Genomic DNA, 15,614 nt, shown 5'->3' on the forward strand with positions numbered 1-15,614 from the left:
GCTAGAAGGAAAAAATTTGTTTATAAAACTAGATTCCACATGAAATTGAAAAGGAAAAGAAAAAAAATCAATAAGGCATTGAAACTTGAGTTTTAGTATTTTGACCCCAAAAATGCAATGCAGAAAACTAATGTTGAGAAGAATCATAGGGCTATGCAATCTGAGAAATGAAATAAACCCTAAAAGTCTCCAAGATACTTCTTAAAGTTGAGTTCTACCCTCAGGGGGTAGATGTAGATAAGTTAAGGGATAGAAAAGCCACAAGAAAAACATGTGAAAGGGCCATACTATTTCACTGAATCTGCAATAAATCAATTGGAAAATGCACTGTTATTTTTGAACCACTGAAACAAGACAAAAAAATGCTGCAATGAGTCAATGTATTCTTTTCACTTAAAATATTAATATTTTCATCTTATTTTAGAGATCTTTTAGATTAGACATAAATTTTATCATATGCCACTCTTGAAGGAAAAATTTAACTATGTAAGTTGATTATATATAGAAGGAAAACTTACGAGCAAAAGAAATTGACTGACATTTCTAAAATTTCTTCACATTCAGTGTCACTCTTCTGAATCACTTTTCAATACAGTCTTTGATGTTCACAAATATGAGTCACCAGGATGCAGCGTGTTTTAGAAGAGTGCTCCGCTAACACCTTTAACTCTCTTCTAAGCTGCCAACCCCTCCTTCAAGTTTCAATGCTGCCATTCTACTGAACTTAGTAGAGGTATCATTGGCAGGGTTTTAGATAACGACCAGACTCACCTTCCTACCTCAAGTATCCTTTACTTGGCGTGTTGACAGAAATTTTAAGGGTTTGCTGTTGTCCAGCCATGCCATCAGCAATTCTTTTATTAGACTGTGGAGAAACATGTTTGAAAACTGTGTCAAGACCTAACATAACTTGGAAGTTCATGTAGGGCTCCTGGTCATGTGTTCCACAGGGCAGAAAAGATGTGCACACACATACATACACAGAGCAACATCGAGTTCACTCTTATTCTTATATGATACGGGGTTCAAACTCATCCACTAATACTGCACTCATTTCCTATTTCTGCATAACAAACTTACAAAATAAGCAGCTTAAAACAACACTCTTTTATTATCGCACAATTCTTGGAGATCAGAAATTTATTATGATGTTTGTCAGCTGGATTTACTGCTTAGGATCTCACAAGACCAAAATCATGGTGCTGACAGACTTCATTCCCTTCGGGAGGTTCTGGGGAAGAATCAAGCTCATTCAGGTTGTTGGAAGAGTTCGATTTGCTGTAGCTGTGGCATGGAGGTCCTGATCTCCTTGATATGTGGTCCTGTGTATATTTAAGCCAGCAAAATGTGTTGAATTCTGCTCAAACTTCAAATTTCTCTGATTTCCACCTATCTAACTTCCTTTTTCATCCTCAACTGGCAGAAAGGCCTGTATCTAAGAGTTTGTGATTACATTGTATCCACCTAGCTAATCCCAGAATAATCTCCCTATTTAACATCAATTGATTAACCACCTTAGTTACAGCTGCAAAGTCTCTTTGGCTATGTAATGTAACATATTCATGAATATAACAAGAGCAGGTGAAGGTCATGGGGGCCCAAATTCTGTCTGCCACCTTTAGTTTGACTTTGTTATTTAAAATTAAACATGGTGGCAAGTTTTAACCATCTGATGTTATGCATGCCCTCATGCTGAAATGCTGCACTTTGATTACACTGGACCCATCCAGATAATTCAGGATAATCTCCCCATCTCAAGATTCTTAATCACATCTGCAAAGTCCCTTTTGCCAAGTAACATTCACAGATTCCACATATTCAGATCTGGATATCTTTGAGGGGGGCATTACTCTGCCTACCGTACATACACCTTTGTCTTTTCAAAGAACGCTTTAGCTCTCCACCCTCCAGGCTGACCTGCATGCTGACAGGCTCATTAAACAGAAAGCTTTTCCTTTTAACTGCTCTGAGATTTCTAGTTTTATTTTCCTCTTCCCCTTCTAGTTGTACTAAGTGAAAAATATAGTAAGAAGATTAAATTTTCTTTAAAAAAGATTGCTTCTCATTGAAGTAAATTTTTTCCCTTCAACTGCCTTACTCCCCAAATACTGAAGTGGTTACAGAACTTGGGCTTTAAATAATAATTATTTCCACTATATTCTATTAAATGATTAAGTGAAAATATCCTTTTAGTCGGTTGTTACCTTCTAGAAATTACAGACATTTAACTTAAAAAAAAAAAATTCTTCAAGTAGCAGTGCTGAGAAAGGGCAATTTCCAAAGTGTCCATATTTATACTTAGGTGATACATCAGTAAAATCTGGCCAAATATATTTTATACTAAATAAAAACTTCTAATTCTTAAGATGTTCAAGAATGTTCATTCCTACTTTCAGGTACATATGATAATTCAGACTACCTATTTCCATTGATGTCAGAAAGAGGTTTATTAAAGCTTGAATAAGAGATTTAAGAAAGTTTATTCAGGCCGATTCACTAAATATTATTAAGTCAGTCTTCACAGGAGAGGTCCTAATGTGAGATCTGAGGAGGGGGGAGGGTCAAACAGATCAGAAAAGATCTTAATTTTTTTGTAAAGTCAGTATTTAAAGTTAGTATTCATAAACACAGAAGGTTAGAATAATAAATGCATCAATAATATTATATTCTGTAAAAGAGAGGCACATGTCCCTTCTACTTTGTTATGATTCTGAAAAAACCAGAAAACCGTGTTCCATTCTTAAGAAATACCAGAATAAGAAGGACTCAAGCAAGCTGGGGCATATCCATAGGAAAATGAAAAAAGTGGTGAAGAGTCTGGGACCATGAAATATGAAAATAGTCTAAAAATAGCAGTTGCTGACCTGGAAAAGGTAAGTACAGTGGATCTGTGCAGTCTTTCAGGACTGAACCACTGCCAAGTGGGTAAGGCACTAGATTCAATCCTTGGTGGCTTTAGCTTGCCATTCTCTGGTCCTTCCATACTACTGCCCAGATGATTTTTCAAGACAAATCTTAATATGTCACTCACTACCTGCTTACTCTCGCATGAGTAAGCAGGCATGTAGTCAGGCTCCAGGACAATTAAGAGAGTCTGAGCAGCTGAGAAGGACCAGGTAGCTCCCAAATCCCCATCAGATGGCATTCTGGGGAGCTGGATACCCTCAGGAGGAGCAAAGGGCCATCACCATCAATTACAATGACCCTCGTGACAATAGATCACAGCATTCAAGATCCTGAAACACACCATATTTTCTCTACCACCTAATTAAAGATCCTGAAACATGCCATGTTTTCTCTCCCACTTCTCTGCTTCTGTTTACAATCTTTCCTTTCCCTGGAAGGTTGCGGTGTCACTAACTTCCCATCATCTTACAGGACCTAAGTGAAGTTCTACCATGTCTGAAAGCTCTCCCTGAGGATCACCTTCCAGTTTTCCCCAGATAAGTTGGGTTTCCCTTCCTCTATATTAAAATGTCACCTAGTACAAACCTTTTCTTTTAGCAGGGAAACTCATTTTGTTTCTTGTTAAATTAATTTTTATTGGAGCATAATTGCTTTAGAATGTTGTGTTAGTTTCTGCTGCACAACAAAGTGAATCAGCCATACATATGAAAAAAGTCAAAGTATTAGTCATTGAGTTGTGTCTGACTCTTTGTGATCCCATGGACTGTAGCCCATCAGGCTCATCTGTCACTCACTCAGATGACACTCATCTACACTAATCTGTCACCCATGAGCTCATGGGATTTCCCAGGCAGGAATACTGGAGTGGGTAGCCATTCCCTTCTCCAGGAGATCTTCCCAACCCAGGGACTGAAGCCAGGTCTCCAGCATTGCAGGAAGATTCTTTACCTTCTGAGCTACCAGGCAAGCCCCAGTTATACATATACACAATTTTTGCATAAAATATTGAATTGCTTTGCCATCATGATTTACTTGATAGCAGAACATATGAGCTTAATACGGGACACGTCTCTACATGAGGGGGCATTTATTTGTACAAATTGACATGTATGGCAGGAAAGGGCCTTCCTGGGAGGAGGAGGAGGAGGAGGAGGTCTTGAGCTTCTGAGCCTAGTGGCAGACATGGAAGAAAGGTGGGGAAATCAAATGAACAATTTAGTGGCTGGCCCTCAGTTTGGGAACTCGGTCCTAAGCCTGATCCCATGGACTTGGTCCAAATCCTATAGAGAAAGAAGGACTGCAGATAAAAGCTTTAAGAACTAAAGACTAGGAAAAAAATTATATATATATATATATATATAGTACCATATATATATATATATGGTACACGCAGGACTGATTGAGGGCCAGACAGCAAACACATGGTAGGGAAAGTGAACATTCTTCCCACTCCTGCACTGATTACATAGCCTTGTCTGGATCTGGAAAGGCCACCAGTGCCTGTGGGACAGTGCCAGAGAGCTGTGGTTTGGCACTGGTGAGGGGTCCAGTGAGGTCCATGGGAATCTGGAGTGGGCCAGGGAGTCCATGCCAACAGGTTCTACTCTGCCGTGTTTAGAAGAAGAGGACTTAGGGACACTTGAATAAATGATGGGTGAGCAATGAAAATTCTAAAAAACCTTGGGGATTCCCAGAGCTACTTCAAGAGTGGCTTTTGCAAAGGGCTTGGGTTCTTATGCTACAAGGAAGAAATGACCAAGCAGTCAAGTATAAATTATCACTGTTACTGTGACTTTACTTATAGCCATGGTCTGGAGGGCTGGTGAAATCTGGTTATGGTCATATTACATTCTTAACCTACTCCTACCCCTTTTATTGGCTTTGAGATCCATTGAGGGCAGAGATTGCTGATTTTAAAATAAATTCTCTGTAGCCCCATTACCTATTGGAGACTAGGTACTCACCATATGGCTGTTGAATGAAATGATAAAATTAATGAAGGGATAACTATCTCCAAAGGACAAATAGGTCGAAGTCACAGAAATCTGATTCAACATAAAAGGGCTTTCTAACAATTAGAACTCCCTATCAGTGGAAAAAGCCCATCATGACACAGTGAGAATCTTTTCACTAGAAGAATCATCAAGAATGTCCCCAAAGAGATACACATGGAGAGAGATGGATCAATCATTTCCAGCTCTCAAACTGCTTGGTATTAATTACATGGAGACCAAGAGGAGACTGGTCAAAACGAAAGAGTTACCCACATAAGACAGTAGGCAGAAATGATGAGTCAGCAACAGAACTGGTTTTTAAAAAAGTCTTCAAGGACTGTCTATAAAAATCAGCAAGCTTTAAATCGGAGAATTAAATTAATTTAAATTAAATTAACTTATCAGAATTAAAATAGTGTCCTGAAACATTGTTGGATGAAGCCCTAGACATTACCTTCAAGAGCTATCCTATCATAACTCTGAACGATGTCTAGAGGACTAAGGTTTCTAATGAATGTTATCTATAGTGAAGATGTTAAGTGATGAAAGGTTAAAGAAAAGATTTACAACACAATGAGAGCAGGCTGTGATTTGTAGACTCATAGCCTGTTTCAATATCTCTTCCATGGCCACTGGCAAAGTAAATGCTAGAGCCACTTGTCTTTATTCCTTTAACTTTCAATAAATGACCAAAGGATCCCACATCCACCAGAGGACAATTACTGGACAATGCAGGAAAGGTCTTCTGAGATAAATGGATATTCTACATAAAGGCCACAAATAGAATGATGGAGAATACTATCTCATAATGCCAAAGTTCAAAGGCACTTTTCAAATGTCTCTTTAAAAGAAAATCTGACCTTTCTTTCTTTTTTTATTATCAGACGTTTGCCAAGGGCAGTCTAGGCCTTAGGTCATTTCATTTTGACATAGAAGTACTCTCAACAGTAAAAATAATGAAATACTTAACTCTGCAGTAACCATGAAGGCATATTTAGTCATTTTTTTAAAATAACAATATTAATGTTTTAGAATTTCAAAGGAAATTTTTCCCCTTCACGTATGAGAGAGCCTGTATGAAGTGGTACTTAACCAAAGGAGTAAGTATGAGTAGAACATTTACATTTCTGTAAAATGTTACAGAAAAGCCCAAACATTTTGGCCAACCCAATGTTTCATTCCACTTGGCATGAAATTTTTAGGAAAATGAATACATCACTAGTAACTTTAGGTCTAAATCGTTTTTAGGTATAGATTAGCTTACATTAACTATGGATGTGAACATACATTTTCCTGAAAGCAAAAACCTCTTCCAGAAGGTCATTTGCTTCCCATTTAAAGGTATAATTTATAAACAGTAAATTTATGCTTTTTAAGTGCATAGACTGCAAGTTTTCACAAATGCAGCTATACAACTGCCACCACAAGCAAGACATAAACCCCAAATTTCACAACCCCAAATTTCCCTGTACCTGCTCATAGTAAACCCTGCTCTCCACCCCCATACCCTGGCAACTGCTGATCTGCTTTCTGCTCCTATAATTCTGCTTTTCAGAGAATGCTCTATAGGCACGTCTCTCCTGACACCTTGCTTCCACCAATGGGTCAGGAAACTAAGATCCTGCATGCCTTGAGATGTGGCCAAAAATAGGAAAAAAAGAATATAAATGGAATTATAAATGGACTCTTTTATTAAATTTCATACATTTGATAAAAGTGAAGCAGCTGAAGTGCCTATTTTAATGTACTGATTTCTGTTTTCTGAATTAAAGGCAATGATTGATATATAAAATCAAATTACCCATAACAATTACATCTTGAAATAGGTATTACCTAGGGAACAGTTTGAATATGTAGATGGATCTTTAGGAATTCACTTTCAGCATATCGAATCAAAATTGTTCATGTGGGTTCTGAAATTTTAGTTTTTAATCAGTTCTCCAGGTTTGATTCTGACTGATCCAGCCAAATGTGGGCAACATTAATCCAGCAGACATTCACTCTATATAGACCATGTGTGGCAAAATTCAGAGGTTGAGAGGGCCTTAGATGATCTTGTTCTGAGATATAACTACCATTTACTGGCTGCAGGACCTTGAACAAGTCATGTAAACACACTGAACCTTGGTTTTCTCCTCTGTCACACATGAGGAATGATGCCTACTTCATCGAGTTGTTTGGCAGGATTCAACGTTTACAAAGGATTTAGAATAGTACCTGGCACCCTCAGCACTGAATGAATGGAAGCAGCTTATCTAGCTGATATTACCATCACTGGCATTGCCATCATTATCATTATCATGTTTTATTTGTTTTTCTCCATATTTTGGCATTGTGATAAATTTCACTATTTTTTTTTCTTTTTAGCACTTCTTATAGAGCTGACCAAAATAAAAAGAATCAATATTTTTTATAGCAGCTAAACTATTATTGAGGGTAATGCAAAGCTAACAAAAAGCTCGCTGATTGTCCCCAACCTTTACTTTTACCCTGCTAGAGCCTCAAAGTGGAGAAGGCAATGGCAAGCCACTCCAGTTCTCTTGCCTAGAAAATCCCATGGATGGAGGAGCCTGGTAGGCTGCAGTCCGTGGGGTCGCTAAGGGTCAGACACGACTGAGCGACTTCACTTTCACTTTTCGCTTTCACACATTGGAGAAGGAAATGGCAACCCACTTCAGTGTTCTTGCCTGGAGAATCCCAGGGACAGGGCAGCCTGGTTGGCTGCCATCTATGGGGTCACACAGAGTTGGACACGACCGAAGTGACTTAGCAGCAGCAGCAGCAGAGCCTCAAAGATACCAACAGGGACAAAACATGAATTACTGAAAGCTCTTACTCTTTTCCCCGGGGGTTAATGGTCAAACACAAGCAAACAAAAGGAAGAAAGATAAACAAAGGATCTAAATAAAGCAAAAAAAAAAAAAAAGTTATCTATGTAGTTAGGGAATATCTAAAATCGACTTTATTCATTAGCGCTTTTAGATACATATATACTTGTATTTTTTATGTGTAATTTTTATTTAAACTCTGAAATACAGAAAAGTGGCGATATTTGGCTTCACCTGCTGATCTGAAGAAAGAACAATTCCTGTCCTCAGAAATTATGCAGTGCTGTCAACAGCAAGGATTGAAGATGAGGATTAAAGACAAAGCTGAAACTCACGAGCCTACCTGTTCTCAGCATCAGCACTGCACTTTGGGGACATCAATTCGAAGGATTTGGTAAACTTCACCACCTGCCGCACAGAAAGACAATAAATCTCAGTCAATTAAAGCTTTCTCAGTTTAAAATAATCCAATAAACATTTTTCATCTCTATAATGACTATTCCGATAATTGGAGATTAAAGACAGATTTTAAGTGGAGAAATCCTGAGGGACAAGAGAAAATTCTATCCTACATTTTGTAACTTATTTCTTACATGGCACATATTGCTAAAGTCTAAATGTATTTCTAAATGTGCATAAAGTGAAAGTGAAGCTGCTCAGTCGTGTCGACTCTTAGCGACCCCGTGGACTGTAGCCTACCAGGCTTCTCCGTCCATGGGATTCTCCAGGCAAGAATACTGGAGTGGGTTACTATTTCCTTCTCCAGGAGATCTTCCCAACCCAGGGACTGAACCCGGGTCTCCCGCATTGTTCAGTTCAGTTCAGTCGCTCAGTCGTGATCGACTCTTCGCAACCCCATGAATCACAGCACGCCAGGCCTCCCTGTTCATCACCAACCCCCGGAGTTCACTCAAACTCATGTCCATCAAGTCGGTGATGCCATCCAGCCATCTCATTCTCTGTCGTCTCCGTCTCCTCCCGCCCCCAATCCTTCCCAGCATCAGAGTCTTTTCCAGCGAGTCAACTCGTCGCATGAGGTGGCCAAAGTATTGGAGTTTCAGCTTTAGCATCAGTCCTTCCAATGAACACCCAGGATTGATCTCCTTTAGAATGGACTGGTTGGATGCAGACGCTTTACCGTCTGAGCCATCAGGGAATTAATATAATTACAATAAGGTGTAAAAATCCTGTGGTGGTCAGGCAAAGGGACATCTTGTTTGAAATAATTTTTTTCCTGCCCTTTTAGCAATCCAGTTCACCATCCATGGAGAACCTGGTAGAGACAAAATATCCTTCAAAAGGTCGCCCTCCATCAACTCCAGGCTCCTAAAGTTGCCGTCCCTGGTTGTTCTCAAGTGAATTTTATTTTGCCATCTGCAAAAGGTAACTTTAAAACAGACACTTTCTTCAAAGATCATCCCTAGTGTGGACACTTCCTCCCTCCCCTGTCCAGTAAAACTGGCATGATTGGTGCAAGAGCCTGATTAAGACCTATTACGCTGACAGGGAATTTATGAGCACAGAAAATGCAGAGGCAGTGTTTCTTATCATTAGCTACTACTGAATCTTTCCTATAAACCAGGCCCTACATCAGAAAGTTCTTTGATTACTTAATATCCCTATTACAAACTCATCATTAGCTATTATTAAGTCCTTCCTATAAACTAGGCCCTACATCAGAAGATTCTTTGATTATTTCCTGTTACAACTCTATAAAATGGGGACTTTTACCTTCAGTATACAGATGAGGAAACTAACCCATAATTTTTGAGAAACTTGCACTGTTTCACACAACTAAATGAGGCAACTGGGATTAAAACAGGTCTGTATGCCTCTAGCAGAGAAGGCAATGGCACCCCACTCCAGTACTCTTGCCTGGAAAATCCCATGGATGGAGGAGCTTGGTAGGCTGCAGTCCATGGGGTCGCTAAGAGTCGGACATGACTGAGCAACTTCACTTTCACTTTTCACTTCCATGCATTGGAGAAGGAAATGGCAACCCACTCCAGTGTTCTTGCCTGGAGAATCCCAGGGATGGGGGAGCCTGGTGGGCTGCCGTCTATGGGGTCGTACAGAGTCAGACACGACTGAAGCGACTTGGCGGTATGCCTCTAGGGTGCCGTTTTTTTTCAACAACACTAAAAATATGGAGTGGGAAAGGCACGATTTCTGGCCCTCTTTTGACAAGATAGACCATGTGACAGAAAAAGAGTCCCTGTACTGAAAGGAGTCATCTGAATGTCACTGGATGCTTCCAAGGTTGACATTTAGATTTGCCTTAGCCAGATGCAGTCATGCTTCAAAGGCCATTTAAATTAACCACTTATAAGGAATTGATGGGCACTTGAGAAAATGATTTTGGAACTGGGAATAGATTAAATATTAAAATAGCTTTATCAGTGAGGTAATGAACCCAAACTAAGAAAATGTAACATTAGGAAAAGGATGAAAGAAAAGCCCATCACAAAGAAAATTGCGTGTGACTAGCTAAATGGAGGGCAGTGACAATAACTCAACTGAAAGGAAATATCCTTCACAACTATAGGACATATTGCATTTCATATTCTAATGTGAAATAAGCCCCTACAAAATCACTCGTTGTGGCAAATTTTATTTTCCAAAGATGGTCACAGCAATCTCTCCTATTCCACATTCTTCTCTACAATGTGACCCTGCCACCCTCCTACCAAGTGGTAGGGTCTATGTTTCCTCCCCTTGAATCTAGGTGGGCTTCAGACCACTACAACAAATAGAATATATAGAAGAGATATTAAATGCGCCTTGTGAGGTTGTCATAAAAGGCACTGCAGCTTCTGGGTCATCTGAATGGGATGCTTGTGCCTGGAGTCCTGAGACACCATGTAAGAAGCCCAACTACGCTCAGGACACTATGCTAAAAGGGAGGCAACCATACAGAGGAGTCACATGTAGATAGTTTGGTCAGCAGCTCCAGTTTTTAAGCCCTTCAAGCCCAGGTGCCAGACATATAAGCAAACAAACCTTCAGATGATTCTAGTTCCCAGCCATTAAGTTACCCATGATCTCCAAATTTTTCCAAGTGTGATCCCAGATATCCTAGAAAGAGGGAAACCATCCTGGCTATTCCCTCTCCAAATGCACAGGATCTGTAGACATAAACAATTTGGGGCTTATTTATTACACAGCAAAAACTACTAGGGAAGAGTAGAAGGCAATTACTAATAGTTCTAGAAAGAATGAAGCAGCGGGGCGAAAGCGGAAACAACATTCAATTGTGGATGTATCTTGTGGCGAAAGTAAAGTCCAATGCTGTGAAGAACAATATTACATAGGAACCTGGAACATTAGGTCCATGAATCAAGGTAAATCATTCGTGGTCAAGCAGATGGCAAGAGTGAACATTGACACTTAGGAAACAGTGAACTAAAATCGACGGGAATGGGTAAATTTAATTCAGATAACTATTAAATGTACTACTGTGGGCAAGAATCTCTTAGAAGAAACAGAGTAGCCCTCATAGTCAACAAGAGTACAAAATGCAGAACTTGGGTGTAATCTCAAAAATGACAGTATGATCTCTGTTTGTTTCCAAGGCAAGCCATTCAACATCACAGTAATCCAAGTATATGCCCCAACCACTAATGCTGAAGAAGTTGAAGCTGATCGGTTTTATGAAGACCTACAACACTTTATAGAACTAACACCAAAATGAAAGACGTCCTTTTATCATAGAGGACTGGGATGCAAAAGTAGGAAGCCAAGAGATATCTGGAGAAACAGGTAAATTTGGCCTTGCAGTACAAAATGAAGCAGGGCAAAGCCTAACAGAGATTTGCCAAGAGAGCACAGCGGTCATAGGAAACAGCTTTTTCCAATAATACATGAGATGACTCTACACCTGGACATCACCAAATGATCAATACCTAAATCAGATTAATTACATTCATTGCAGATGAAAATGGAGAAGCTCTACACAGTCAGGAAAAACAAGGCCAGGAGCTGACTGTGGTTCAGATCATCAGCTCCTTATTACAAAATTCAGGCTTAAATTGAAGAAAGTAGCAAAAACCACTAGGCCATTCAGATATAACCTAAATCAAATCCCTTATGATTATACAGTGGAGGTGATGAACAGATTCAAGGGATTAGATCTGGTAGGCAATGTCTGAAGAACTATGAATGGAGGTTTGTGACACTGTACAGGAGGCAGTGACCAAAACAATCCCAAAGAAAAAGAAATATAAGAAGGCAAAGTGGTTGTCTGAGGAGGCTTTAGAAATAGCTGAGGAAAGAGAAGTGAAAGGCAGGGGAGAAAGAGAAAGATATACCCAGCTGAATGCTGAATTGCAGAGAGAGCAAGGAGAGATAAAAAAGGCTTCTTAAGTGAACAGTGCAAAGAAACCGACGAAAATAACAGAATAGGAAGGACTAGAATCTCTTCAAGAAAGTTGGAAACACCAAGGATGATACAAGGATTGTGCAAGGAGGGGCAAAATAAAGGATAGAAAGAGTAATGCCTCAACAGAAGCAGAGATTAGGTAGAAGTGGCGAGAATCATTGTTCACTTAAGAGGCTTTCTTATCTCTCCTTGGCTCTCTGCAGCTCTGTATTCAGCTGGGTATATCTTTCTCCTTCTCCCTTACTTTTCACCTCTCTTCTTTCTCAGCTATTTGTAAAGCCTTCTCACATTTCTCCTTCTTTGGGATGGTTTTGCCTCCTGTACAGTGTCACGAATCTCCATCCATAGTTCTTCAGGCACTCTTTCTGATCTAATCCCTTGAATCTGTTTGTTACTTTCACTGTATAATCATAACATTTGATTTAGGTCATACCTGAACTTTACTTGGCTTAATTTTTACTACTGATTAGAATACTTTACAATTCTGAAAGGATAGAGGTTAATTTCTGAAAAACTGATATCAACTGGACTGTAAATGGGGGGCGGCTAAGACCCCTTTGTGGGGTCTTTGAGGCTCACTCTAAACATGGCTACAGAAATTACACTCAGAAAGGCATGTGAAACGAAATGATTTATCCTACAGGTCCTGGAGAAGAGGGCACAGTATGCCCAGAAGACCACAGAAAGCCACCCAAAGCTCAAAGTTTGGTCACCTCAGGTCACAAAAGGAAGAGAGCAGACCAAGGACCCCTGGGAAGGGCTTTTATTGAGGGTCATACGGAGGGTAACTTGTGGCACTCAGGAAGCTTGCCCCTTGTAATCTGAATGTGACTGGTCTACACGGAAAGGAGATAAGGAGTAAACACAGGGGAGTCATCATGAGGCTTGTGGTTTGAACACATATGCTGAGGATGGGTACCGAGTAATAACCGGGCAATAACTGAAGTTCAAAACAAGGAGGGTGAATGCTGTCACTCAGGAAGTCACTGGGGCAAGAAAGAATAGCGTGACATTATGAAAATGATTTGTGTCCTGTAGCAATGCAAATTAATTTTATTCAAGTAGAAATGGGAATGGCTTCTGTGCAGAAGAAAAGATAAGCCCATAATTTAAATTTTTATTGTCCTGGAAAACAGTGAAAGTGTTAGTTATGTCCAACTCTTTGCAACCCCATGGACTATAGTCTGCCAGTTTCCTCTATCCATGGGATTCTTCAGGCAAGAATACTGGAGAGTGGATAGCCATTCCCTCTTCCAGGCGATCTTCCTGATCTAGGGATTGAACTCCGGTCTCCTGCATTACAGGCAGATTCTTTACCATCTGAACCACCAGGGAAGCCCTGGAAGATACAGGTGGTAAAGAACCTGCCTGCTAATGCAGGAGAAGTAACAGATGTCAGTTTGATCCCTGGATCAGGAAAATCCCCCGGCGGAGGGCATGGCAACCCACCCCAGTATTCTTGCCTGGAGAATCCCATGGACAGAGGAGCCTGGCGGGCTACAGTCCATCGGGTCACAGTCAGACACGGCTGAAGCAACTTAGTAAGCAACCACACACAGCAAGCTTGTACCTACATTCCTTCAGTGCCTGTTTTAGACCTGATCACTATCCTGTTGACTTCTCTCATTAGTGAGTTAACTACATCTTTGATACATGCTCTTTTTGCAAGGATTAGGTTTTCAACTTTTTGAAAGCTGTTATTTGACACAACAAATATGTACTGAGTGCATTTGTCAAGTAGTGAAATAGGCACCAGGGCTACACATGTGAAAGCAAAACAAAAAAAAAATTCCTGCATGCACGGAGCTTACTTTACAGAGGGAGCTAAACTTGCCCTGGATCATCAAAATTAGTGCTCCCTGGAATAAAAAGTGAGCTTCTGCTTTTAACAAACCTGAAAAATGTCCAGAGATTAAACAAGAATAAAGATCTTTTAAGAATTAAAAAAAAAAACCCTCTGAGGGGTAGAAGCTTACAAGAAATGTAACAATAAATCCTGAAATCTTAAAGCTATGTAACTTACAGCTTTAGAATCATAAAGAGAATGGATAAGATAAACAAGGACTTCAGTGAAATGTCAGAACTCTTGAAATGTAAAAGAGGGCTTTTAAAAACTACCAAAAGGAGGAAATAACTTTTCTCTAAGATGCTTGAACTTTTTATTCTAACATAAATCACGTGCTCAAAAGAAAAACAGGGTCGACTATTTTATTTTATTTGGGGGTTTTATTTTCTAAATTCATGTTTAAAGAGTAAAGGGAAAGTCAAGGATTATGCTTATTTCAACTTTAGCATTCTATATCATGGAAAGTACTAGTTGTGTTCCCCAATAAACCAGCCCATGGTGTCCTGGTCAATATCAGATATTGGATTCATTAACCATGGTGTTGACCTTGTGTGTAGGAAAGAAGTAAGTTTACCGAAAGAAAGGTCTGCTCTTTGCTCTTGTCTCCTGGGAGGTAACCTCTAAGTCCTTGGAATGTCCAGCCTTGATAAAAGTGTCTTTGTTTACCTGGGTGCCCTGGGCCAGCCAGACAATAACAATGTAACTTAGCATAGTGGCTTTGAGCCACATCAACAATGTGATTTAGGGTGGAGGCTTTGGGTCACATGATATCAGTCGACCTCCAGAGGGCACGGAGATAGAGGGCAGACATTTGGTTGGCCAAATAGGTTTTAGTGACCAAGCCCCAGCTAAGACTCTGGATGCCAAGGCTCGAGTGACCTTCCCTGGCTGGAATATTTCACGCCATGTTGTCTCACATCACTGCTGAGAGAAGTTAATGTTCTCCATGACTCCATGGAGAGATGACAACTGGAAGCACCACTTTTGGACTTTTCTGGGCTCTGCCTATGCGTCTCTCCCTTGGTTGACTTCAATTTGTATTTTTTTTCTCATAATAAACCATGACCATATATGTAACAGCTTCCAGTGAATTCTGTGAGCCCTTCTAGCAAATTATGGAGTTTGAGCATGGTCTTGAGAATTCCTGAGCTTATAATTGGTATCAGAAGTGAGGGCAGTATTATAGATAATGTTCCCTAACTTCACATCTTTTATAATTTTAGGTTCCCATGTCTTTAGAAGAAAAATGAGGATAATACTAAATTTTAATGCATCTTTGGCTAAATATTGATCATCCAATGTGTATCAAGTACTGGATAGCAAAGACAGAGATACAAAATAAGGTCGCTAAACTTAAAAGAACTAATTTCTTAAAAACATCTGGCTGTGCCATATGGCTTATGGGATCTTAGTTCCCCGATCAGGGATGGAACCATGACCCTCAGCAATGGCAGCATGCAGCTCTGACCACGGGACAGCCAGGGAATTCCCAAGAATTAATATTTTAAAGAGGAAAAAATAAATAAACTTAAGAGTGAAAATTAGACTGTAAGAGAAAGCAAATGTTTTCAGAACTCAAATTGGTGAATCGGGATCAGACACTCTGAAACCTAATTCTGAAAAACAGCAGAGGAAAATTTCTTGATGTATTCCTTTTACCA

At 39.8% G+C, this 15,614-nt stretch overlaps 1 protein-coding gene across 1 annotated transcript in view; it reads right to left on the reverse strand.

The window, feature by feature from the left end:
* Positions 1–15,614, reverse strand: part of PDE11A (phosphodiesterase 11A) — a 425,341-nt gene that overhangs the window by 232,426 nt on the left and 177,301 nt on the right. The window contains exon 5 of the mRNA XM_055398553.2: positions 8,073–8,137. Coding sequence (XP_055254528.1) covers positions 8,073–8,137 — 65 coding nt within the window. The remainder of the gene's footprint in view (positions 1–8,072; positions 8,138–15,614) is intronic.

This window comes from Moschus berezovskii, chromosome 2 (genome assembly GCF_049115385.1).
Source record: "Moschus berezovskii isolate FMDL1 chromosome 2, NW_MosBer_1.0, whole genome shotgun sequence".
Lineage (NCBI taxonomy): Eukaryota > Metazoa > Chordata > Mammalia > Artiodactyla > Moschidae > Moschus > Moschus berezovskii.